This window comes from Drosophila ananassae, chromosome XL (genome assembly GCF_017639315.1).
Source record: "Drosophila ananassae strain 14024-0371.13 chromosome XL, ASM1763931v2, whole genome shotgun sequence".
NCBI lineage: Eukaryota > Metazoa > Arthropoda > Insecta > Diptera > Drosophilidae > Drosophila > Drosophila ananassae.
The window spans coordinates 10035071-10062137 of record NC_057931.1 but is presented as its reverse complement, the minus strand read 5'-3'; the positions used below and the strand labels follow the sequence as shown (position 1 = coordinate 10062137).

Genomic DNA, 27067 nt, shown 5'->3' with positions numbered 1-27067 from the left:
CTTCTTGAAGAAGCTGCATGTGCGACTCAAAGTCTTCCGATAAGATAAGAAGATCGTCTAAGTAAACAAAAACTCTTGTACGAAAGTGAGCCGGGATCACAAGGTCCATTAATCTACAAAGTGTCTGAGGTGCATTGCACAGACCAAAAGGCATTACTTTATATTGGTATAAAGGCCTGTTCGGAACTGTGAACGCGGTGTACTGCCGAGAGTTTTGTTCCAGAGGGATCTGCCAAAAAGCGTGCTTCATGTCTAAGCCGGTTATGTAACGTGCTGGTGGTAAACGGCTGAGAATTCCGTCAATATGTGGTAGTGGATAGGCGTCCTTTATAGTTACCTTATTAACCACTCTGGAATCGAGGCAAAGACGAATCTTTTCTCCTCGTTTTACAATGACACTGTTACTACTCCATGGGCTTTTCGATTCCTCTATGATACCTAATTCCAACATCCTATCTACTTCCTCAAACATTAATTTTTCAATTGCAGGGGATATAGGCCAATGTCTCTGCTTTACTGGCTTTGCTTCGCCTACCTCGATGACGTGCTCCATGAGATGGGTACGACCCAAGCCTTCCCTATCAAAAGATGGAAATTTACTGATGACCTTATCAAGGTTGCTTTGTTGATCAGGTGACAAAAGGTGTATTTTTGGGCTTCCCTTTTGTTCATCTCTCTCAGTATCTAATTCTGCAACCTTAGGGCTAATTAGGTGGTTGATTAAGTTGAAGCTTTTCCAGAAATCAATGCCTAAATAAACATCCTGACTTAATGTTGGGATAACATAAAATTCAATAGGTCTTATTTTGTCACGGTAAGAAATATTAGTCACATATTTCCCTACCACGGGACATTTATTATTATTGGCTGTTCGGATATTTCCCGAACATTTTTTAAGTTGGTGATTGCTCATGATTTCGGTAGCTGCTTTTCCGCCTAAGCAACTTACTGATGCTCCCGAATCTAGTAATGCAACATAGTTTCTTTCTCCTATACTAATATCGGTATACAACCTATCATCGGAGTTAAAAAATATAGAGGAAACTAACTTTTTCCTGGTATTGGTAACGTTTTTCCAAAATAACTTCAACCGAGAGGTTGAACGTCTTGGTTTCAGTTTGGCCGTCGTCTTCGGGTATCCGAATATGCGACACTTTGCTTCATTGTACCTTTTCCATCGAAGGTGTAGAGGTACGAATGAGTGATGTTCGGTGACTGCGCAAAGGGGCTCTGCCTCTTCCTGAACTTTGTTATTCTCTGGAATAGGTGTTGTAAATTCCGTTTGAGAATAATTTCCTTTAACTATTGGTTTGGATTTTAAGGATGCGTCAGATAGGTGGTGTTCTGCGCATCCCGCTGACGGTTTTCCGACGGGTTACACCGAGAGCATTTTGGCTTATAAACATCTTTGGCTCCGCAGCCATAACAAAATACTGATCGGACCTCCATACAATCGTCGAACCTATGACCTGGCTTCTGACAATTCCAGCAAACCATCTTCCTCTTATGGATTTCGTCTACTTCCATTTCTAGTTCATCTGCTGAAGTGCCAAATAATTCTGAAACGGAACGATTTGGTATCTTCGGTTTCAAGGATTGGGCCTTGACGTGCTTTTGAAATTGCTCGTGAGTACGAATTTCTTCACGTAATCTAGCAATGGTGTTAATACCTAAATGCATCAACTCGTAACGTAACGATATCTTTGCATTTCTGATAAGAATTCGTACGGTAGATTGTTCGGATATGGGAATCTTTAGTCTACCTAACAAAGTTTCTACAGCGAACTGGTATTCTTCGAATGGTTCGTGTTCTGACTGTCGTCTAACATTGATCAAGTCCCAAATGTCCATATCGGAGTCCACTTCCTGAAATTTTTCTCGAAATTCCTGTTGGAAGGTTTGCCAAGAGAAATTAGGACGAGAACGATGAAACTTCCAAAACCATTCATTCGCCTTTCCTGCGAACAACAAGTATAAATGATCACACAAAAGTTGATGGTCGCCTCCTAAATTTTGTGCTGTAAGGGAGCGAATACGATATAGGAAGTCTTCGACTTGCATGCCGTTTCGCGCACCGTCGAATTTAATCCGCCAGCCTTGTATAATGCTAGCGACTTTTTCGGGGGAAATACTGGACGTTCTAGAATTTCCGGCTGATGTCTCACTATGATGACTGATATTTCTCTGAATGGGTGGTAATTGCGATTGGTAATCGTCAAAGCATCGGGGAACGCTAGGTGACCTTTGATCCTGTTCTGTTGACCCGATATTAAGGGAAGTCATTTTGCTTTTTAGAGCTTGTTCTATCGATGAGTTAATAATTTGGGATATATTCTGCAACATGTTGTTTTGTTGAGCTTGTATACATGATTGTACTAAATCCGTTATTTCGGTTCTGCCTAATCCTTCTCGATGGTTGTCGCTCTCGAGGTATGAGTCACTTGACTGTCCCTTACGTTGCATAGACCTTGTCTGTACCCCTTTTCTTGCTATAGCACCTTTCCCTCTGTTATATGGATTAGCTCTAATTGGTTCAAGACTGGGATCTAACATTTCTCCTAAGGCCTCTGCCTCGTTTATTTCAACCGTTACGTTATTGTTAGTAAGGGATAGTCGGTTCACTGAGCAACTACTGCTGCATACGGGACAAATTGATTTTACTTGTAAAAGTGGCATTAAACAGCTGTAATGAAATTTATGATTACAGGGAGTCGTAGCCAACATATCGTTTAAACTCGTAGGTTCGCGACAAGTGGAACAAATAGTTTCCTGCTCTCCTACGCCTTCTGCTGGATTCTCTAAGCTGTGTCGTACTGCCATGGTAAAATATCAAATTATCTATTCAATATATAAAAAAAAATTTTATAAAAACTCCAAAATTAAAAATACGCCAAATAAAAAAAATCAAAAAAAAATAAAAAAAACAAAACCAATCCGCCACCAAAATTCGTATAGCGCTTTTCGGAAATCCGAAATGTGCTGAAACACTTTACTGATCAAATCTCTCTTTCTCTGATACTGTTTGGGGATACACTAAAAAAAATTACTGACTCGTAAAACTTCCGATAATATGTACATCCAGAAGGTCAAGAGCTAAAACTCTTTCAGCGTCTTGCGATTCCTAACCAGAATCTATTATTCGGACCTGATAAATCTGAAATTATTCAACTTGGAGAAGTCAAGTTACACACAAGAGTCGCTCTGGTCGATCAGTCCAAGCTGCTGAACTGCAATCGCAATTCCTAAAGACGAACAGTTGGTGAATTCCATCGAAATTCAAGTGAAACAGATCTAATAGGTTTTACTAAAAAAAATACTACTACGATATATCATTGTCTAATGGGTCAAGATGCCAAAAAAAACTCTAGCGTCTTGCAGTTCCACAAGAGACGATATGAAAAAAAAGGAAACTGACTAGATAACTCTAACCAGGCCTCACCGTTTGGGCGCCAATTTTGTAATGTGTGGGTGTGGTTCGAACTCCCTACGTTGTTAGCCAACTTCTAACGTGGGGGTGTACGGGCTGTAGTTAAACAGAACCAAATTGCAAGATCTACTGCAAGGTCCAGAGGATATACCTTGGGGACGTATGGATGGGAGTGAAGGGCGTGCACTTCTTGTGGTCTTAGACTAAGCTCGACGGATGGGGGTGGTTCTTTTCACGTATCCATACTACACATCATCAAAATAAATTTAAGTGCACTAACTAGATGCAAATTAATAACGAAAACCCGGATGATTGTCCTACTGACTCAAATCCAAAAGAAAACTAAGGAAACAAATCACCTAAAAGGCAAACAGGCTCAGAAGAAAGAGAGAGAGAATGACTTTGATCAGTTGTAGGGTATTAGATGTTCATTATACCCTTTTCTTAACCCACCCGACCTTGGCGAGATCTACGACGTTTGATTCGCCCCATATCACAATCCTATGTGATACCTATTGTGGTTCCAGCATGGCTATTTGAAGTTTCGGTGGCGGATCTGTAATGCCTTAAGCCTTCATGGAGTTCCTAATACTCAAATTTAAATTGGAGCAAACTTGATTCATTTTTCCCAGTCGGGTATTTCTATTTCATTATAAAATTTCTCCTTAACAGCTACTTTATATAATTTCATTAGAATTCATATTAAAATATATGTATATATAAATTTATATTTAGATATATATAGAAGAGAATTAAAAATATTAGGTTAAATTTAATAAATCAGTTTAACTACGTTTGGGATTAATGTAGTAATTAAATTAGGAATTATAAAATTTGCGATTTCATTAGTTAAAATTATTATTAATCCAAAATTATCCAATTCATGCCTTGCTAAAATTTACTGTTTGCTTCGCAAAACTATTAAAATTTAATTTAGGGATATTCACTCACCGATGTTCGCCGCCGTTGAGCTCAAGGACAGGAATAGCTAGAGATGTTTACAATTATTAATTTAAATATAACAATAAATTAGCCTGGCCATGCTCGAATATTATCGCAAAGTTATCATTATTTAATTCAATCTAAATTCTTTCCTTATATTTTCACATCACTTATATATATATTTACATAAATCTATATATATTTAATAAAATAACAACGGATATTAAGATATTAATTATTTTAAAAAACTGAAGGGTGTGCAAAATTCGAATTAAGATACAATATTCTTTCTTTCCGCAGAATAATTTCATAATTAACAAAAGGGATAATTAACAAAAGGGATTTGAGCTTTGAATAAAATTCAGCAGGCCAATATTCACATAATTGCACTTCTTATAGTTACAAATTTATAAATAATTCGCCGGAGTTTTCTCTCCGTGTAGCGAAAAGGGGGCTTGTCGTCGAATCCAAAAATAATTATCAAAAGATTGCGATCCCGCGTCGAATCTCTGCACTAGATAATTCCCATATTTCATCCATTTCGGCCTCCAGATAGCCGGTTGCATAATAGGGTGCTAGCCAATTACATAATCTGGTACTAGCCGATTACAAAAAAAATCTGGTGCTAGCCGCTTACATAATTTGGTACTAGCCGCACTGGCACGTGGCACTGGGGGGGGTAATAAATTCATGAAAAAACTGCACTGCACTGAATTTATAACATACCTGGCATAAAATAACTAAACACTTATTAAATGAATCCCGATTATTCGTCTGGGATTTGATTTTATTTAATTTTCAGCACAATTTAAATATTTATTAAACTTGGCTTACAATTGCAGCCGTATTGCTTTCAAGCTCGTCAAATAATGTCAAAGCTCTCCTATGCAAATCTAGCCCTAACTATGCTAGAGAAAAAGCTTTTACATAACGGCACTCTTATCTCGATATGCAAAAACATAGATAAGAATCGCGTGATGTTTCGTTCACTTATCCAAGGTGACCGCAGATCAATGATATTCGGTGATAAGCTTTTAAGCTTTTCTATGTCTATCTTATGACCGCTCTTCGCATGCGTGCCCTGTTGGAAATCCACACACTACAAAGCCTCAGAAGAGGCTTAAACAGTATTTACGTTTGTTAAATGCTTTCCAACAAGGTCAACAGGGTCTGATCCCCGAATCTGTATCTGTATCTGTTGCCAAGCCAGTTGACAGCTGGCTGTTTTGGCAATTACCATTCATAAGCCCAGGATGGCCAGCCATAGGATGGCCAGTGTATCCACTGGAATCCCCCATATCCTCCTCGGAATCCTCTTCCAATCCAGACAACAACGACAGCCCGGAATCAAATGTGTCATCAAGTGGCGGGGGCTTCTGTTTTGCTATTCTGCCGTATGAATAGTTAATGACCGAAAGGACCAAAGGACATAGTGTCTGGCCCTGGCCTTGTCCTTGGACACACAGGACACTCTGCCACTCTGCCACTCCATAAGCATTAAGGACAGAATGCAGGACTCGTGCATATTTTGAGGTAAAATCTTACACTGCAGTTTATGCAAAATTTCCGATAGCAATTTGCAAATTTAATGGCGTGAACAAATTCAATCAATGTATGCAAACAAATAGAGGGGGTCCTGGTCCAGGTTCTGGCTGAATCCTGGCCAGATTCGGGGCAGCTGGCAGCTGGCCATTTGGCCGTCCTGGCCATTCTGGCCATTCCGTTTGTGTTTTAGTTAAAACTGCTAAAAGGCAACAATAATCAATGCACGGCATCGTCCCAGCGTCGATAAGTAATACGAAAAGCACACTCCTGAATGTCCTGGATTGTCCTGCAGCCCAGTTGTCCTGCCGTCCATATGTCCAGTCCTTGGTCTGCTATCTGAGGACGTCAGGTGCCATAATTGTTTGGCCCTTACTCCTGGGGAACTCCGGCAGCTGCACTCTCATCGTCTGGCAATCCGATTTGGACTCAGATTTAGGAATAAATTCTCCACCTGATCGTATTTGCCAGTTAATTGCACTAAACGTGTCCTTATAGACGTGTCCTTACAGTAACAGTTCCCCCTCGGAAATATGGGTCGCTTTTTGCTCCAAAATTTGTTTCCTTCGCAGAAAATTTGTCTTCCTGACAACTCACAACCCAAAAACGCAAAAAGAAAGAAAGCCAGAAAGGAGCCGAGTGTGTAAGGACTAAAAGGACCTCCAACTTAGGCATGGAGGCGCCGAAGAAATATCTTGTAAATTATTGCAAAAAGCAGCCTGCAAATTAATGATAACGACACGAGCAACACCTCCTTCTAGAACACTGGGCCATGAAACAACCACCCAAGCACTTGCTTGCAAGGACGAAGGACTATGGACTAAGGGTGCTTCTAGAAAAAAGAAGAAGAAAAAAAGGCGCTTGACAAGACTGCGTCTAGAGTGTGGTATAGACTGCAGTTTGTTGGGCCAGTGAGTGAACTGCTTCCTGTTGCTGTAAACCCTAAAAAGGACTCGCTCCAAATAGACATTCCACGCATGTGAGTTGCGAGTTATTTATGAAGAGGACTTTTTCATTAGCTTATCGGATCCTTGCAGCAGTTACTGGCTTAAAAAAAAAAAGCGAATACAACACACATATTTGGGCCATTTACAAAGTGGATTTTGGCCAACAGGTTGTAGGGCCAGGACTTCCGGAAAACCAGCCCGGAGAGCCTGCAGACGACAAACCAAAATTGACTAAAACCAACGGGCACGAGCTGACAACGGACACGGACAACGGACAATGGTTAGCGGACAAGCGGACGAAATGGCGAAATGTGGTGGAAATTCGCACATTTGCGAGGGGCATGGTTTATGGTCGATACCCTGTTTGTGACAGCAATTATCCTTTCGCCTCGCCGACTCGCCGACTCGCCACCTCGCCCGACAGCCTCGCCAGGACACATTATGCAAATGGTTAATTTTGGGGCGCTGCTCTTATTAGACCAATTAGACATCGGAAGAAAGTCTTGAAGGCAATGCAATTAGAAAGGCAAACACCCACACACTCCATATCACAATTAGAAAAAGCAACAACCGCCAAAGGCGCACAAGTCACGAACGTGTCCCCAGCGAGGGGACATCATCATCCTCCAGTTTCCAATACCGATACCAATACCAATACCATTTCCAATCCAATCCAATCCAGACCAGAAGCAAAACAATGTCAAATTGATGTGGGACTGTGACTACGGCCAGGACTCTGATAGAAATGAATTTATCCTGCGGCGCACATCCTCAAACTGGAACTCGAACTCAAACTTGAATCATGCCTGCAATCAGGTTGTCATTTCGCATTCGCATTGTGTTCTGTTCGAGTGTTCATAATGAATTTAATCGCGTATGTTTATTGCTCACTTTGCCATGGGTACCCCCATAGTCCCCTAGCCATCCCCATATCCTTGATGTCCTTGTTTTCTTAGCCAGTGTGTCGACACTTTATCACTTTGTCACGCTCCTTGTTTACCGAGTTGGCTCGTCAGGCATTTGCCTTCTTTTGCATATTGATTTAGCATTGTCCTCTGCCTTGTGTATCCTTGTGTGTCCTTGTGTCCTTGTGTCCTTGTGTCCTCCATCCCCCCGCTATTCGGATTGTTTGCATACATTAGACACATGCCTGAAATTGCATTTCAAGCGAAGTTCATTTGAAAGTAATTGCAGTTAAACTTGTCACTGTGCTGTCGCTCTCAACTGATTGCGGTTTCATTCCACAAATTCACAAATCCAAAGGCCATAAACTCCAAGGATTCCTAGGACAATGGCCAACAATTAGGTGCGTTGACAGCTTTATTCCTGGTTTATCCTGTATTTTTTCCCCCGCCCTGTAACAAGGAGGGGAAAGCCAATGCCAGGGGGCCCAGATAACACAACTAGTTCTGGAACAGGTATTGGCCGGCCGCGTGTCCTGACAAATCGATGGCTAAGCTGCAACATCAACACTTTGACCGCGACTCTGGACAGTGGACAAAGGACAAAGGACAACGCATCCTGTTAGCCACAAGCCAAACCAGGAAGCAGGACCCGCAGGATCCCACCAAAAACCACCCAAAATCACTATCAATTTGCGTTTGTAAATACATTTTAATGGCATTTCAAAGTGGGCACGAGGACGAGAACCTCCTCCTCGCATCCTCGCATCCTCCCATCCTGCTGTAATCAATTACCAGGACCATTTAGAAGGATTTTCGGCAAGTAATGTATATGTACTATATAGTACTAGTAGTACTCTAGTGTAAGGGAAAGGGCCTCTCAACGAATGACACCGGAAATTCAAAGTACTTCCTGTTTGGTGGCAACGGCAATGGAGGCGGCACATTCGTTAGTCCTGTTTCATTCTCGTTTGGATTTACTTTGGTTGTCTGGATGGATGATGGCTTGGCCAGCGATTTGATTTGTTTTCATTGTAACGAGCCTTTTATTAGCTTCACAGTACGCCTCCCACTCTCAGACTCCACCTCCATCCTCCGCACGGCATACCGACTCAGTCCAGTCCAAACCCAAAAACCAAACCCATCATCCCGTTGAGTATCCTGGTAGCCCGGCTGCCAGGACTCTCTCTCCCAGACCCCCCTCCCCATCGTTGGCCACGTTATATTGGCTCTATTGCTGTGTCGTTGTGGCCCTGTTCGTTAAATGCAAACACCAAAAGGGTTTTCAAAAACAACAATCAACGCCAGCAGCTACCAGCCCTCCACTCCTCCTCAGTCGTCCGTCCGAGCCGACCCATCCCGTCCCGTCCCGCCATCAGGTCCATAGCCCAGGTCCAATCGCCCATACTACCACCACCCTGCCCCAGCCACTCCACCAAATTCCTTGCCCCCTGGGCAGGATACCCAGGATAGCCAGGACGACGAGAGCGACAGGAACGCCAGCGGCAGGCAACCCGTTTTCAATTCTGTTTGCCCGACACTGGCGGACCACAGTGGTGGGGAGATTACTAGGAACTCGATTAGTTTTCTCGTAGATCTAAGAAATATTTAAAAAATAATGATTCAAAAGAATATAAAAAAGATTTAATATAAACTTTAGAAGCTAAAAAAAATGATAAAGAAACTATAGAATTTATTTATACTTTGTAATAGATTTCAAAAAAAGTAGAACCTTTGAAACCATTTTTGTTTTAAAGAAACTTTATTTTTCTTTATCCTAAAAATAATTTTAAATATTTCATTATTAGGATTTTCTTTTCTTTTGTGAATAATACAAGCTTTACTTTAATCCTTTCAACTAAGAATAAATGTTATAATGAAAACTGATCTATTATTATAATCTATTATAATAAGAAAAAGGAAAACTATATATTTTTATGATTTAATTTTTATTCTTCAAGCACTTCCCAGAAGATCCTTTAACCAAGATCCAAGTCCTATATCTATATCCTTGGCTGTAAGCTTTTTTAATTGTCAGACCATCGGGTTCGAGTGTGTGTGTGAGCTCAGATGGGTGCCAGAGTCGGTGTGACTGCCAATGCCCGAGTGTGTGTGTCTGATTCTAAGAGTGTGTGTGTGTGGGGGTGCGTGGGTGGTCGTTATTGTCAGTCTGTAGGAAAGCGATTTGCATACAAATTTGGCACGAAGTGTAAATATTTAAGCAGATACAAAGTGTGAGTATTAAATTTTTGATACTAATTAATTATGCATGTGTAAATTTTGCAATGAAAATAATTTTAACGCCATATTTTGGCAGTCCCCACCACCACCCTCCACCCAGTAAAATACCAGTAACGAACGAATTCTCCGTACAAATCAAATCAAATGTTTGACAAACATAATTCGAACACGAAATCCCACTGATTTCTGCAACTGCACTCGCTTTTATCATCGCACACGCACTCCCCGCGCCATTTTATTGGCTTTTCTGCAGTTTAGCTTTACTAATTATGTAATTGGATTAAGGGGTATTAATTAGAGTTGCAAAAAAAAATAATTATGAAGGGATTAAGAAGTATATGGAGTGGAAGTAATAGATATTCCAAACTAATGATATTTTCTAAATAAATAATAAAGAATATACAGCCTCTCCTGACTCCTGTCCTGGATTTTTAAAAGGCTTTACTAATAATTTAATTAGATTAATTAGAGTTTCAAAAAATAAAATAAATATTTATGAAGGAATTAAATAGTATATAGAATGGAAGAAATATATATTTATATACCAAACTAATAATATTTTAAATAATAATTAATAATCAAGTATAGAAACTAAAGCCATCCCTATCTCCTTTTTCCTGTCCTGTCCCTCCAAAAAGGACACCACTTCAAGGATAATAATAGCAAAACACCAAGTGTGAAAAAAAGGAGCCAACCAACAGACAAAGTCCTGGACACAATGTAACTAAAGCCTCGAATGTGTTGGGGAATTCAAGATGATTGGGATCCGTATTCTGAAGTGAGGAAGGACAAAAAAAAGGATATCAAACAAGAAATTCTATTAAAACTTTTTCACTTTTCGCCCTGAATGTGCAAGTGTTCGATTCAAAAGCCAAATATGCCAATAAATAATTTACTACTCCGCCAGAGCTCCACTGTCCGCATACTTAAAGCGCATTAGTTCACAGGACTCGCAGGAACAAAAAAAATCCAGGGGCCTGGGTGGGGTGAAAAAAAAGGACGAAACTTTCTAAGGAGGCTGGCAGGGCCGGCTATGATAGCTGCAGATGACGGGGAACTGAAGGCGTCTAGCCGGGAATAACCAGTCCAGCTGCCCTAGAAAAAAAAGAACAAAAATATATATATAAAAGGCTGGCCAAGTGCGAATCTGTCTGTAAAAAAGTGTAATCTATGGCCCAGACCACTGCAGGCTATTTGTATTAATTTGTTGTTGCCGAGTTTGTTGTCGCACCCACCCAACCACCCACTCCACCCACTCGGGGGGGGGATATCGAATAATGCCAAGGAATTTGTCTGCCCATGCCAGAGCCATGTGCTGCCCAAAAGAAAACTTCCACCGAACAAAAATAAAATAAAATCAAAGTAATGCTGCAACAGCAGGATGCATGTGGCAAAGGCAAAAGTGCGTTTTTTACAAAAAAGGGTTAAAAATAAAAAACGGGAAAAAGAACAAGAATAAAATAAAAAAAAACAAGTAAAGAAACCGCGCAGACAAACTTAATTGTTTTCAATTAACAAGCAAACAAAAGGCAACCTCAGCCCTTTGATTAATTAAACATTGTTGTTTTTTTTGGCGGAAAGCCAATTCGTGGATTTGGCTTTCTCAGAGATAAAAGAAATAAATAAATAAATAAAAACAAATATAAAAATATAAGAAAAATCAAAAAGAAACGCTGTCTGTTTCCGCCCGGGATCGAACCGGGGGCCTTCTGCGTGTTAGGCAGATGTGATAACCGCTACACCACGGAAACGACTTGATCGCTGCCGTCTCAGCTGCTGTCAAGAGTGGGGCCAGCGGGAGGGGTGGAGACTGGAGCCATTCGAAAGGGGGGCAACGGCCAACGGTGCGTATACATGCTGATTGGGCGCTGCTCCCCAACAAGCATCGGTGGTTCAGTGGTAGAATGCTCGCCTGCCACGCGGGCGGCCCGGGTTCGATTCCCGGCCGATGCAAATTACTTTTTGCTTTTTTCTGTCATTATTAAAAGTAAACAATTACAATGTTCTTTTCTAAAGATTTCCTCAATTCTATTTCGTTCATATTTACTATTTATTTATAGACTTTTATATTAGTAATAGTATTTATATTAATATTCTTCCACTAAGAACTTATCAATAATATTGTAATATACTTTCTATTTCTATATTCTTGAAAGTCTATATATGTACATACATATATGTTTTATAAATAGAATGAGGTATTTTTAAATCTAAACAGTTTCTTTTGATAAGATAAAGCTACTAAACACAAGTCTTTGACTTGAATCCCATGACTTTGAATCGAAAAAATTTGGAAAAATGGGATCCGAAATCAGGTTTTGATGCAGATTGGTGGGAAATCGATCCAGAAATCGTTTAAGATACTCCGCTTGAGGATCGGATGCGAATTGGCCGAGATATGGCCATCGCAAGGGCCAAAATAGCACTCCCCACGATTTTTACGATTTTTGAAGGGGGTCCATGGGAAAAATTTCGAAAAATGGGATCTGAAATTTTCTTTTCAGGTGTTTATGCAGATTGGTGGGAAATCGATCCAGAAATCGTTTAAGACACTCCGCTTGAGGATCGGATGCGAATTGGCCGAGATATGGCCATCGCAAGGGTCAAAATAGCGCTCCCCACGATTTTCACGATTTTTGAAGGGGGTCCATGGGAAAAATTTCGAAAAATGGGATCCGAAAATTTCTTTTCAGGTTTTGATGCAGATTAGTGGGAAATCGATCCAGAAATCGTTTAAGACACTCCGCTTGAGGATCGGATGCGAATTGGCCGAGATATGGCCATCGCAAGGGTCAAAATAGCGCTCCCCACGATTTTCACGATTTTTGAAGGGGGTCCATGGGAAAAATTTCGAAAAATGGGATCTGAAATTTTCTTTTCAGGTGTTTATGCAGATTGGTGGGAAATCGATCCAGAAATCGTTTAAGACACTCCGCTTGAGGATCGGATGCGAATTGGCCGAGATATGGCCATCGCAAGGGCCAAAATAGCACTCCCCACGATTTTTACGATTTTTGAAGGGGGTCCATGGGAAAAATTTCGAAAAATGGGATCCGAAAATTTCTTTTCAGGTTTTGATGCAGATTAGTGGGAAATCGATACAGAAATCGTTTAAGACACTCCGCTTGAGGATCGGATGCGAATTGGCCGAGATATGGCCATCGCAAGGGCCAAAATAGCGCTCCCCACGATTTTCACGATTTTTGAAGGGGGTCCATGGGAAAAATTTCGAAAAATGGGATCTGAAATTTTCTTTTCAGGTGTTTATACAGATTGGTGGGAAATCGATCCAGAAATCGTTTAAGACACTCCGCTTGAGGATCGGATGCGAATTGGCCGAGATATGGCCATCGCAAGGGCCAAAATAGCACTCCCCACGATTTTTACGATTTTTGAAGGGGGTCCATGGGAAAAATTTCGAAAAATGGGATCCGAAAATTTCTTTTCAGGTTTTGATGCAGATTGGTGGGAAATCGATCCAGAAATCGTTTAAGACACTCCGCTTGAGGATCGGATTCGAATTGGCCGAGATATGGCCATCGCAAGGACCAAAATAGCTCTCCCCACGATTTTCACGATTTTTGAAGGGGGTCCATGGGAAAAATTTCGAAAAATGGGATCCGAAATTTTCTATTCAGGTTTTGATGCAGATTGGTGGGAAATCGATCCAGAAACCGTTTAAGACACTCCGCTTGAGGATCGGAGGCGAATTAGCCGAGATATGGCCATCAACTTGTAAAGGTCCTTGTTTTCAAGGAAGTCCTTCGGCTAAGATATTCCTCATAAGAAGTGAAAGTTTATTAACCGAAATATGAAAAGTACACTCGCCTCCATTGTTATCCTGGTTTATAGTCAATTAGATGATTTGAGTCCTGGATTTGCGGCCTATGGCCGAAAGTCCTGCCGGCCCATGCCGTTCCCAGTCGAGTTCCCAATTATTCTGATGTTTCGCCATCGGAATGTGCATGAATTAATGATGCGCCCGCAAATGCCTAAAACAACTGCCCCCGACTGCCGGAGTGGCGTTCCACCAGGCTATTAAGGAAAGCATCAAGGATAAAGGATAACGAAGAACTTGCAAAGCGTTTCATCCAATTAGAAAGTGTAGTTTCATTGTTAATTGCTCCATCAGAGCTTCCCGAGCTCCGGAGCATCTGTGGACGCTTGAAGATGAACTCTCCGCGGCAGCTCAACTTTTCGTCTGTTTTTTTTTGTTTTGTATATTTTTTTTATCCTGGCAGGACCTCCCCTCCGAATACCCAATGAGTTGTAATTAACTTTATCCGAAAATCTTCTGGCGTCGCAAACGGTCGAGAATTGTGGCTTTTTACGGCGGGGAGGATGTGGCAGGATGGCTCGTTAGCCAGGATCTGTGTCCTCATCCGAATAAGAATCAGGCTACGGACTCAGACTCAGATTCAGATTCTGTATCAAAATAAAAGCTGGCTCAAGTGTTGGCGTTTTTATTGAGTTAAGCAGCCAAAGTTATGTAAAGATGCCCTAATTTACGGCCTTTTGAAGCGGCTGAAGGCGGGATATCCTTGGCCAATATCCTAGAGTGGTCTAAGGAAACTTTGAGAAAATTATATTGGGGTGTGGAAGTGTGAAATTATTTTTTTTTGGAAGAAAATTTCATAAAAAGAACCAAGACTCTTTTCCATATAAAAGCAAAAAAAGTGTAGCATAGTTTTTGGGGCTCTACTTTATTAGAAAGAATCTTAGGTCTTTGATTATCCTTTCTTTTGAAACTTAAACTATTATTTCTTTTAATTTAATCTTTTTTAAAAAAAAAGACTTACACTTTTCTCTCAGTGTTGTTAAAGTGCGTGGTCACTCAACACTCAAGGCGTCTCAACACATTCTATTCCAACACTCCCCGTGGCTCCTTGATCCTTTTGGGGCCACCCTTGGTCCTTGTTTGCCTTTGCTTGTTTTATCCCCAGACATTTCCTGTGCCCCGTACACTCCTCTCCTATAACTGGTCACTGTTTCCTGATTATTTTTGTAATTGTTGTTTAAGTTGTTGCGGCCACATCAGTCGCACTTCCTTCGAGCCAGAGCCAGAGCCAGATCCTGGGCCTGAGACTAAGACTGAGCTTGAGCTTTTTGGGCGTGATTTAATTGAAATCAATTAGCGGTAATGAGTGGTCATTAAGCTGGCTTATGGCTTAGAGTGGCCCTTGCCGTCAATCGGATTTATTCCCCATTTATATATATATTTGTTTTATTTATTTATTTTTTTTTGGGCCTTCTGTTTCTGACCATGTTAATACGAAAGTTTGCTCCACTTTTGTAAAGTTTTCAACGCCACAATGGGGACACGAGTTCGAGATGTATTTAAATAGAATTTAATGCAAATTGAAGGCAAACTTTCTCAAATATATTTCAATTAGACAGGGGAGCCCAAAGGGCCCCAGCAATCGCTAACAATAACAAATTAACTGGGCCCAGTTTTCTGGTCTTGCCTCCGCCTCCTGGGCCTCCTCCTGCCATGGAGAGGACCTCCATGGAGTCCACTGGCCTCATCCTGTCCGCCGCCACACTACCAACCGCAAGTCCAGTTCACATATTAAATGAAGGCATAACATTTGCCTTCCACAAACGCAACCGAAAGTATTCCCCCTTGACCTTTCACCCTTGCGGCAGCTGGGGCGCGGTGGGTGGGGAGGGGGCGGTTGCAAAAATGGCGGATGAACAGTTGGTCGGTGGCACTTAAAAGTGCACAAGCCCATCTGCAATAAGGGGGGCGGGGGGTTCTGCTCGGACCAGCAACAAATTAGGGGGGACTTACTACACTTTAAAATATTAATTTTTAATAATTTTTAACTTTTTAAATTGTATTTCATTTTTAAATTATAAAAAAACATATAATAAAACTGAAACTTTAATTTGTAAGAATTTGTATATTTTCTTAGTTTTTAAAATAGATACAACAGTGTATAATTTTCTCTTAGTGTATAGACAATGCAAGCGCAACTTTTTAACTAGGTTTTTAGCGTTGTTTTCGGAGGAGGGTAGGGAGGTGGCGCCCAGTGTGGCTGCTGGGGGGGTTCCCCGAGTTGCTACTGAGTAACTGAGGAGGAGGAGGGAGGGGTGATGGAGCGGGGCCAATGTGGTTGGCTCAGTGTCGCTCCACTTGGCAAAACGTTACATCCTTTGCTTTGTCCTCGCTCCTGCCAGCCATTCTCCTTCGTTCGCCTTTCCTCTTCCTCCATTTTGTTGTGTTGCTTCTTCCTTCTTTTTTAAATTGTTTTGCTGTTTATTGCAAAATTACACAAAAACAATGCCGGCTGATGAAGACGCAGAGCAGAGCAGAGAGGAGCAGAGCGGAGCGGAGCAGGAGAGCACAAGGACAACAGAACGAGAAAGAGTAACAGAAACCGTTGCTTGAAACAAAATCCGAGCGGCAGACGTCCAAATGATGATGATGATGATGATGATGATGATGATAATGATGCTGCTGCGGCCAAAACGCAAAGCAAAAGCTCCAAAAACAAAAGAAGAGATAGTAACCGTAGGCGGAGGCCGAAAAAAAAAGAGGCGGAAGTGGGGGCCAGAGACCGAAGAGCGGAAAGAGTGCGTGTATGGCGGACGAAGAGATGGAGGCAGAAAGTGCAACTGCAAAAGCCGAAGCAGCACAAAATAAAAACTTTCCGAAATGGGAAAACTTTTTTCCTCAACGAGGACTGGGAGGACAATGAGGACAGGGAGGACACCAAGGACGATGGCAACGACCAGCGTAACGAGCCAAGTTGAAAAATCTTTATTGTGTATCAAACCATTTGTATTAATTAGAAGCGGTAGCGGCAGCAAAATAATTACAACAATGCAAAAAAATAAGGGAAAACAGCAATTGCTGTTACGTTTCATCTCAAGTAACGGGAAGTGTGCATTACGAAAAAGAGAGCGCAGCTTCCAGACCCAATGCTACCCATTAGCTCCCCCTCTCTTAGCCAATACAACATATTAGCTCTCTTAAGACAAGCTTATAGTGTACTCTTGCTGTAATGGGTAGAATTTCCCTTTCCCCTGTTACATGCTCTTGTAAAGAGTAGATATACCCGATACCCTACTGAAAAGTACCGGGAGGTCTCTTTGAGGAAAAAATAAGGGCATGGTAATATAGTTGGCTACTCGATGCCGACCTTTTGCTCATAGGAGGAGGAGGAGGAGGAGGGAAAGCGGATATAACTTTCCCAATATTGAATTCAAGGCAGCGGAAATAAGAGCTGCGATAATAAACTTGTTTACTGCATGGTTTATGCACTGCAGATATCACTCATACGCCATGGTGTCGCACATTTAACATGAACCCTGCTGTAAACTACCAAAAAAAGAGGGAGGGGGGTGTGGGATGCAAGGACCTATCATCCCACCCCCCCCAAGAGAAAGTTAATGCAAGCACACTTACAATCCGCAGGATACAAAAAAAATAAAACTTCCACCGAAAGTGCTGTGGGCTGTGTATCGAATAGTCGCCAAAAATATAGATACATCTTTCAGATACGTATGTAGTGGAGTGGAGTGGAGTGGAGTGCAGGACGTGTAAGGACGAACAAGCGTAATGCGATCGTAAAAAGGCTTTTCATTGCGAGCATAAAGTATTAAGCTACTTTGCAGCATCTTTGCATGCATTACCAAGGATAATACACAGACAAACGTCGCCGAGTCCTGAGTCCTTGTTCCCAGTTCCCCCTTTCCAGGACTCTCCAGGCACAGGAGCACACTCTTCGAATCACGTATCCTTCGACCAGATTAGCACAAGTACACTCTAGGATAAAATAATAGAAGAATTATGAAGTTATGGGATTATTATAGATTATAGAGTAGTATTAGAGAGAGTTTTAGAAACATAATACTAAAACTAAGTAAGAGAAAGTCAAGCTTACTTCCAAATAATAATACTATAAAATTTTCAAAACTATTTTTTGACCCTAAGTACACCCCCTTTATAGTGCGAAGTCCCCCTTTTTTCCGGAAAATGAAGACGAAAACTCGCGAAATTCAATCCGTCGCCTTGCTGCTGATAACTCGGCTGGCGAAATGAAATTGCCATTAACTTGGCTATCAGAGAGTGAGTGAGTGAGTGAGGTCCTTGATCCTGGCACTAAGTCTCGTCCCCTCACAGACCCACGAAGGAGGAACAAACCGAATTTATGAAATATATACTTGGCCGGCGGAAAAGATTCGATTCCCATACGGTAGGATGAATTTACAAGCGTTTTCTGCAAGTGGCCGAAAAAGGGATATTTATTGCACTAGAGGTCCTTGCGCTGGTCATATGGATGTGGTGCAAGGATGTTGCAAAAGGATTCACACACTGAGGTGGCACTGGAGAGGGGGGATGAGTGGGAGGGTATGTCCTGTATAAATACATTTTTGCGCCGCGTTTGTTTATTTTTGGCCTGCGACTTCAGTTAACTTCGTTTTGGAAGTACAACCCACACTGCCACACGGCCAGGACTCAGTCAGGACTCGGCCAGGACATGCATACAGGACATACACACACAGATACACACACTTCTCTGTCAATTTGAACGGTCGGCGACATTTTCGTTTTGGAATTTCGCATGCAATTTGCGGTTCATTGATTCGGAAGTTTTCCCATTTAACTTAAGCCTCTTTAACAATGCCTGCCACTTGTCACCGATACTGCTGCTTCTGTAACTATTTCCACCCAGACACAGATACACCGACATCAGTGAGATACAGATACAGATACAGATACAGATTGCAGGTAGCCATTGTGAAGATACCTTTGATGCCGTCCATCTGTGTCCACTTAGAAGGAGTCTGCAATTGGTAGCAAGTCATTCCACCTGCAGGATAATTATAATAATGTCATTGAGTTACAAGGATTCAGGGCTCCTGGGTCCTGGGCTTTAATTGTTCAGATCCGGTTCATTCAGATCCCTAACAAATGGTGGAAAGTGCACTGAGGGAAGCAGAGGCCGATAATTTATCGATAATTCTTATAAATATAGTCCGTACATCATAAGGCAGCGTCCTATAGAGTTTCTCTTCTAAAATAATAAACCCCATTACAAATCCCCTTTGAACTAGATTCTTGCCTTAATAAATAATTAATTGGCTTTGGAAATTGAAACCCAATTCGATCCTTAAGGCGGCTAATCCTCCATCTCCATGTGGTCTAACTTACACTCGAATAATACACTCGAAAAGCTCCTTAATCCTGCGAACATAAGGAGTTGCCCCAGTTAAGTGAGAGACTTCGATTCAAGCCCAAGTGATTCCACAAACTTGGACAAAAACTAAATAACTAAAAAACCTAAAAGCACCCATCGTTTGTCAAAAAAAAAAAAAACAAAAATAAAAAAATGGACATGGGGGTAATCCTTGGAGTATTTCTGGAGGATCATCAAAGTAACCGATGCGGCAGCCACATCAGCAACAGCTCAGCACAGGCCTCATCAATGGGGCGGCGGCGGTGGAGGCGGAGAAGGAGAGGTATCCTGCAGGATTCAGGATGCTGGACCAGGAAACATTGCCAAAAAGGGGTGGCAGAGAGGGGGAGTGGCTGGGAGGACGCTCCAAGGACAGGTGCAATGTGCAATCTTTTGGTATTTTGTTGGCTTTGCACATTTGGCGTAATGCCAAAACACAATAAAAAATAAAATAAAAAACAGGACGAAGAGTCCTCCCAGACTATGGCTTCAAAAAAAAAAAAAAGACAAGAACAACAAAAACAAAAACAAAAAGGACAATGCCAACTCAACTCTACTCAACACCTGAGAAAGGCAAACACTTGAGGAAGCAAGGAGTCTAGAGTCGCAGGACCTCCACCACCGCCTACACCACCACCCAGGATGAGCAGCAAGGACGTGCATTCATTCAAATCGACTTCAGGACTTCCTCCGCCGTCGCTGCCGTCGCTGCCGTCGCTGCCGTCGCCGTTGCCGCTCTTGTCCTTTTGCGAAAAGGAATTCATTTTAATGCAACAGCGGGAGGGGGCGCGGAGTGGCGTGGGTGCTGCCAGGAAACGTTTTGCCGACACAGGAGCAGGAACAGTTGGAGATCCTGAGCCACAGCCAGAGCCAGAGCCAGAACCAGAACCAAAGCCAGAGCCAGGACGAGTCGATTACGGCTGCGTGTGGTGCGCCAAGATGCGGCTGCCTTATCCTTGCCGTTACCCTCAGGACCTCCACCCTTCAGGACGCCTACCCACTTCCCTACCAACCCCCCTTCTTGGCGGATTTAAACGGGCAAAGTGCAATCCTCCGCAAACACAACACAAACCAGTCAAAAGGACCTGGCGCTGGGAGTCCTTTGAACGGTAACTGGAACCAGAGCCGTGAGAGTCTCAGGCCTTGGGTCTATAATTTTTGTTGTGGTTCCTGTCTATTGTCTTACGGCTGCTCGGTCTGCCATTTAGCCCCGGTTACTCCTACTCCTCCCCATCCTCGCATCCTTGGCAGCCTTCGCCAAGGACATGCAGTTCTGGGGTGCTCCTTCTTCCATCTTCCTTCTTCTGGGGCCATTGGCGGGAGCCAAATGAGCCATTCGCGTGAATTACGGAAATCGGATCTGCCGCGCCCACCACCCGCCTCTCTGTTTTTCTTTCTTCCCACTCCGCGGCAGCTTATTGGAGGACTCTGGGGTCCTGGCTGTTGCAGGATTCCCGATTCCCGATGCCCGATGCCACCAGCTTGCCGCTTAAAGCTAACCGCGCGCTTTTATTGAATCCTGAATACTGACATCCTTTTGGGAAAACGATCCTTTAACCAGGAATGCTTTCTTTTTTTTTTTTTAAAGAGGTAGAAATTAAAAAAGGACATTTAAAAATGATTTACTACATATTTTTATAGCTTTTAACTTTATTTTCAGGATTTTATAGAAATAAATATAAATAATTTCAAGATAAATATGTATAATCCAATAAAAATAACTATAAAATAAGTATTTTGTAACTTTTTACGGTTAAAAAATAAGATACAAGGTCTAAAATATTTAAAATAATAGATACTTTGTGAGGATTTTCTTTTAATTTCCCATTATTTTTTCTAAAGTATATATATATAATCTCAATAATAACAAAAATATCTAAAATATGATCACTGAAAATATACTTCATTCCTGCATTTTCTTTTTTAAAAACTAAATACAAATATAAAAATGAAACTCCTTAAAAGAAAGGATAACCTCTTCCGTAACATCCTTTGGCATCCGTGGCAGAAGACGACGAATGGCCAACTGCCTTTGGCGGGAGCTCGTGCCGCCAAATATGGTTGTGGGGCGGAGTGAAAGCTTTCACCGGAAGCGAGTGAAAGCTTGGAGAAAGTCACACGAAAAACGAAGCGCCGGCGCCAAATGAGTGAAACTCAGAATTGGGGGTGGTGCCAAAATCAAGTTGAGTGGATTTTTAATTAAATACAAAACAGTGGGCGTTTTCTAAGATATATTCTAAGTTTTTTAACTTGTTTACTTTTTTCGAACTACTTTTTCTAACTAAACCATTTTAAATGAATATAAATAGTGTCCTATACTATAAAAATATTTATCTTTGCAATATTTAAGTTTTAAAAATATTCTAATATCCCGCCTTTTTCAAAAACGACTATTCGATTGGTTGTATTATCGATAACACCATGAGGGTTGGAATGTGAACGAGTGTTGATAATAACCCTGGAATGTTTTTTCTTATCAGTATTGTAAAACGTGCTAAGAGCAATGTTGAGAACCGACACAAGTTTTTTGGCGTCGCAACTTGTATTTTAATCTTTCAAGTTGATAAATAATAAAAGAAAAGCCTCTAACTTTGATCCTTAGAGAGCATACTGCGGCGGGGGCCGAGTGCCGACGACGGCGAAGCCGCCATTGCGAGCAAGTGCAGCGCCTTGGAGCGCAACTCTCTGACGCAATTATGCAAGTTGCAGCCGCAGAACTAACTGTACCCGCCTCGCCACCCGTGGCAGCACCCCAAGTGGTAGTGGAAGTGGAAGTGGCAGTGCCCCTCAGGAAGATCCAATCCCGTACAGCCCATGATCCTTGACCGCTCAGAGGAGGAGGAGCAACCACAACCAGTTAGTAGCCTGGATAGTATTTTTCAAAAATCTTTTCATTTCTAATTGTTTGCTTTTGTTATTGTTTTTCTTTTTGTTCCTGCTCCCACAATGAAAACAAACAAAAAACCAGACATGAACCAGAGACATTCCGAACCATTTTACATATCCCCCCGGCTATTTGATAACAAGCGGTTGAAGCGGCGCCGCTGCCGGTGGATGGAACGCCTGAGGGAGCGCCAGAGGCAAGTGATGGCCCAGATGCGCTCCCAGGCGCTCGCCTCCAAGACTGAACGCGCCCGAGGGCGAGGTCGGGGGGTGAGGCGACGACCGGGTCGCCACATAGCCGCTACCCTGCCCGCAGACGTCACCATTGATCTGCTATCGGATGAGGATGAAGAGCCAACTGGACCAGCACGAATCCCCATCCCTGTTGCAGTCCCAGCCCCAGTGCCCCTACCCGTTACTGTTTCTGTTCCTGCCACCAACAATCGTCCGCTTATCCTGCAGCCCAATATGTTGTTAATACCCGCCAGTAACCTCAGGCCACACTTGGCGACCGAGAGCATCCTCATAACTAGCGATGACGAGGAGATAACCATCGCCAAAAGACAGCCGCCCATGAAAAGGAGCTCACCGCCGCCCCTGGCGCCACTCAGCCTGTCGGACACCGTGGAGGAGGTGACCGTGTCGCTGGTGCCGCGCAGCTCCACCACTGCCAACTGCCAGGCGCGGCAGCGGCACTCTCACCCGCCCACCAGTCTACTGAAAACGTGTCGAAGAGCCCCCGCCACAGCCACAACCAACGGACTGGCAGCTTGTGCCTCCTCGAACAGTGGCAGCGACGGCTACCTGGAGGTGGACATCAACAGCGGCGGCCTGCCCGACGAGACCACCGTCCACACGGTCATTGCCAATCGCATCTACGAGCTGTCGCTGAGCAAGCTTCGCGAGGGCCTGGCCTCCAGTGGAGTGCCGGAGTACTCGCACGACCTGATGCCGGAGCATCTGCAGAAGCTGTCGCCCGCATTGCGCGCCAAGGTGGCTCCCCTAGTGACGCCCTCGCCACCGGCGCCCATCTCCCTCAAACTGTCCAGTGACCTCAGCATATCCCTGATCTCAGACGACGATGACTGCGAGAGTGGCGGCGGACACGGGCACGGTCACGGGCATGGTCATAACCATGGTACGGTCCACCATGGTAGCAGCAATAGTTGCTTGAAAGGCGGAGCACTGGGTCTTGGTCTGGGCCTGCCGGTGGCGGCAGCAGAGGCCCATGCTGCTGCCAAGCTCCTGAAGCAGCAGCAACCGCAGCTGTCGGTGGTGCAGCATTTGCAGTATACGGGTGGTGGACTGACGGCACCGGTGGCGTTAGCTCTGCCGGTAATGGCCCACACATCGGGTGCATCCCGAGCAGCTGGACTGCCGTTGCAGTTGCCACGACGTCGGAAACTGGGCTAGAGAGGAATCTGGAGCCAGGAGCCTGGAGCTTGGAGCCCCAACGCCATAAATCATTCCCCCAGAGAGAGAGAGCCGATCTCCCGGCTAGTAGTGGTTTTTTTTTCTAGCCTCGGCTAGGTTCTAGTGCAAATATGGTCTTAGATGTAGTCATACCCCCCTCCCCAGTTTATCCATCACACTGTCCTCCCAACAGCTCCCATCTCTTTCATAATCCCCCCTCCTATCGTATTCCCATCCCTGTCTTTCTCATAATTTTAAGCTTTAAAAAGAAACGAGACAAAAAACGTACAAAGAAAGAGAAAAAATATATATATATAAATCCCAGATATTTGAGAGTCTAAAAGTAAAAAAAATTTGTAAAATTTATAGGAGAGATTTTAGGAAATTGGTAAATTGTGGAAGAGTAAGGCCCAATATTTATACAAAATACACACACACACACGCATCAGTTAGCTATAGGTTTTACTTTACAGTGTACATTCGATTAAGTGGATCAGTCTGTATTACTTTTAAATGATCAAGAATCGACCTACAAATCGGAATAAACTTTTCTTGTATATACCTGTTTATAGGTTAACATTTTATTACTTTCTTTGTCTTTCTTCAGGTTTCAGGTACAATTTCTTTTTAAATTAATTTTAAATAACATTTTAAACGAGGGTTTCTTTTTGGCGTCTATGGCTCTACTTCTTCTGGGTCTTCTGGAGCGTCTTCTGGCTCTGGTCCTTGATCGTCCTTCGGTGTATCCTCCTCCTCCTCCTCAGCTTCTAGCTGGCAATCTTCGTCCGACAAAACTTGACAGTTAACGACATATTGCAAACCACTTTCCAAATGCCACAAAACCTGGTTGGTAGTTCCTCCAACCTCCTCGGGCGCTTCAGCTTCAGCTTGGACATCAGGGACCTGCCTTGGAGGCTCTTCTTCAGCGGCAGTGGGTTCCATTTCGGGTCCTGGAGGAGTCTTCATCATCCCATCTCCGGCGGCGTTCTCATCGATTGAAAATAAATCATCTAAAGAAACATTATCAAGAACGTCTTCATAATCAGTAAGAAAGTCTTCAGGAAAATGGGGATACTCCTGGGAAAAGTCACAAAAATCTGGATAAAAATATTCAATCTCTAGGGAAAAGTCACGGAAGTCTGGATAGAAATATTCAATCTCTGGGAGAAAGTCATAGAAAACGTTCAAGTCTTCGGGTTGAGGATCGGGATACATGTTCCGGATACCTAATTCTAGCTTAAGGAACTCTACTGCACCTTCTTCGTCGTAGTAGACGTCCCTAGCTCCATCCTCCATCTGGCCAAAATCGGGATACTCATCCACGTCCATGGGCTGAAAGTTTGAAATCAGGAATAAAAGTTCCAGGTCTTCATCCGTCTGGGTCTGCATATTTACTTGATGTTCCTCCAGGTTGGCATTCCTCTCGCGTTGTGCCATCCGCTGCCGAAACTGGGCCAAGCTCACTAGCAACTCCTCGGCGGTTATGACGGAAGATGACTCCTCAAAAGCATCCATGTGGGACTTGATCTTCTTGGCCAAGTCGTCTTCGCACAGCACACCCGGGATCTTACGCTTCTTCAGGATTCTGTCCAGGTTGTCCCGATAGATCCAAATGGAGACCTTATCATTTCCCGTCTGGACACTCTTGTGGGACATCTTCCCAGCCCGCTTCTTGGATGTTAGTTTGGGTAGAAGCCTGAACCACACCATTGCAAAGATCCAGATCAACATGATGGCTACGGAAAGGGTATCGCCCGGGATGACGAGTCCCCAGCGAGGAGGCGGCACTGTGCACAGAGTGGTGGTTGGCTTCGGTGGTGGCTGTGGCACCATTAGAGTCCCGCGCACCGTCTTTCCCAGCGGGGCACTTTTTCCGATACATGCCTTAATGGACACCTCGATGTTGACTGGCTGATGGAACGGATTGGATGGCTTGCGATTGGTCCCATCCACAACGAAAGCTATTTCTTCCAGATCATTAACCGGACCCCCCAAAAGTGCATCTTCTTGAGATTCCTGTGATTCCGGTGATTGCTCGATGAGGGCCACCTCGTTGCCGCTATCACTGGGGCCGGTGATACCGACCAGTGGCAAAAAAGAACGGAATCGCTCCGAGGTCCAGATCCATGAGAATAAATAATAAACTATATAATAAAACATTTTATCACGATTTTACTTAGGTTTTTTTTTTTTTAAGATCAGATTTTTAGATTTTCTTTTTAAGATTTCAGATTTCAGACACTTTTCTTTTTAGGTTATGACTCTTCGGGCTCACAACGACAAATGACTGAGATTCGACGCTTTCTTCCTATCGGCGTCAATCGAAAAGTTGACAGTTCTCGGGCCAGAATCTCATGGGTAAAGTGATATCGTGCCAGGGACGACATCACATACAGGGAACGTCTGGGAAGGAACAGGTCTGCCCAGTAGGGATCCCCCCTATCCTCCACCACCCTCACCAGCCGCATCACACTGTCGCTCAGAAGACTGAGTCCTGCAATGGTGTTGCCACAAAACTGTAAAGGATCTAAGGATTAGGATACTATTAAGGATACTTAATAGTTTTCTTTACAAACCCTTGTGCTGTCCACATGGGGCTTTATCACTCCGCTCTCGGCCAGATCCAGGATGTGGACAAAGGGCATAGCCCGTCCATCAAAGGCCAAGTGGCTGATCCTTTCGAGGACCAACCGATTGTCGGCGTTCCAGTTCCGTTGCTCTGTCTCCCTGTAACCCTGAATGGCCTCGTCCCAGTGACTCGTTTCGTACGGCAACCGGCTGAGATGGGGCTCTATTTCCCGCAGCAGAGCCTGCTCCTCCTCTGCGGTTACGAAATCCTGCAGGACTTGCATGTCCTTTTCAAAGGCACATCGCTCCGAAGCAGGCCAAGCTCCGGCAAAGTCCAAGAGGCTGTGTATTTGCCGGGAAAGAGTATTACCCGGCCTGGCTAATCTTCCCAGGACGAGCATCTCGCCATTGGCCACCTGTATCACCTTTTGGTTCAAAAAGCACAATCGATAAACGATAGGCAGTGTCGGTTGTAAGCTTGCGATTTTTTAAGATTGCGGATTATTTGTGGTTGAGTTTTTAAAGGTTATTATTAAAAAAAAGGCATTAAAATATTAATTTATATAATTTTTTATACATTTATAGTTTAAAAAAATATTTCTTTTTATTTTTAACTCTGTAAACAAAATGTTAAGCTTTTCAGCCATTTTTTTTGTCAAGAATACCAGGGCTGCAAGAATTCAAAATGGCTGCCGTTTGTTGTGAAGATTTTCTGGCGAATTCTGAGGAAACTGATGTGTATTTGATTCTTAAGGTTACTTATAATTGTTTTTATTGAATAAAGAGCAATTTTAGAACTATAGGCTATAAGAACTATCAACGATAAGCCATAAAAACTACAAACTACAAGAACTATGTAAGTATTACTTAATAATATCCATAAAAAAAGCCACAATTCTCATTAAATTCTAGTTCTTCTTGTCTACAAACTTAATTAAAGACAAATACTACCTAAACAAGTCTTTAAATTGCCATAAACCCTCTATTAAAAACCTTAAACTAAAGCCAAATTTACGC

The 27067-nt window shown here is 43.0% G+C and overlaps 3 protein-coding genes, 1 long non-coding RNA gene and 2 other non-coding genes across 8 annotated transcripts; 2 read left to right on the top strand and 4 right to left on the bottom strand.

Moving 5' to 3' along the window:
* Positions 1–4193: 4193 nt before the first annotated feature.
* On the bottom strand, positions 4194–5447 carry LOC116655365. Its single transcript, XR_004310480.2, has 3 exons — positions 5096–5447; positions 5007–5039; positions 4194–4944 (listed from the first exon to the last, which is right to left on the bottom strand). It is a non-coding gene; the product is annotated as an uncharacterized LOC116655365 (long non-coding RNA).
* Positions 5448–11679: 6232 nt separating this feature from the next.
* Positions 11680–11752, bottom strand: Trnav-aac. Its single transcript has one exon. It is a non-coding gene; the product is annotated as a tRNA-Val (tRNA).
* A 131-nt stretch (positions 11753–11883) lies between these two features.
* Positions 11884–11954, top strand: Trnag-gcc. The gene has a single exon. It is a non-coding gene; the product is annotated as a tRNA-Gly (tRNA).
* Positions 11955–21650: 9696 nt separating this feature from the next.
* LOC6504677 (protein a6) lies at positions 21651–24066 on the top strand. The gene is made up of 2 exons (XM_001966389.3): positions 21651–22042; positions 22155–24066. Exon 2 carries the CDS (start codon positions 22157–22159, stop codon positions 23480–23482), a length of 1326 nt encoding a protein of 441 aa, XP_001966425.2. The 5' UTR covers positions 21651–22042; positions 22155–22156; the 3' UTR covers positions 23483–24066.
* LOC26514369 lies at positions 24042–25738 on the bottom strand. Of its 3 annotated transcripts, XM_044716979.1 has the most exons (3): positions 24878–25738; positions 24739–24814; positions 24042–24492 (listed from the first exon to the last, which is right to left on the bottom strand). In XM_044716979.1, the coding sequence occupies exons 1-3, from the start codon at positions 25640–25642 to the stop codon at positions 24158–24160; spliced, it is 1176 nt and encodes a 391-aa protein (XP_044572914.1). In that variant the 5' UTR covers positions 25643–25738; the 3' UTR covers positions 24042–24157. The 3 variants fall into 3 exon arrangements, with proteins under 3 accessions (XP_044572914.1, XP_044572913.1, XP_014759886.1); XM_044716978.1 differs by having other exon boundaries at positions 24739–25738; XM_014904400.2 differs by having other exon boundaries at positions 24042–24814.
* LOC6504838 (alpha-ketoglutarate-dependent dioxygenase alkB homolog 7, mitochondrial) lies at positions 25712–26625 on the bottom strand. The gene is made up of 2 exons (XM_032453174.2): positions 26059–26625; positions 25712–25998 (listed from the first exon to the last, which is right to left on the bottom strand). Exons 1-2 carry the CDS (start codon positions 26449–26451, stop codon positions 25738–25740), a joined length of 654 nt encoding a protein of 217 aa, XP_032309065.1. The 5' UTR covers positions 26452–26625; the 3' UTR covers positions 25712–25737.
* Positions 26626–27067: the final 442 nt, after the last annotated feature.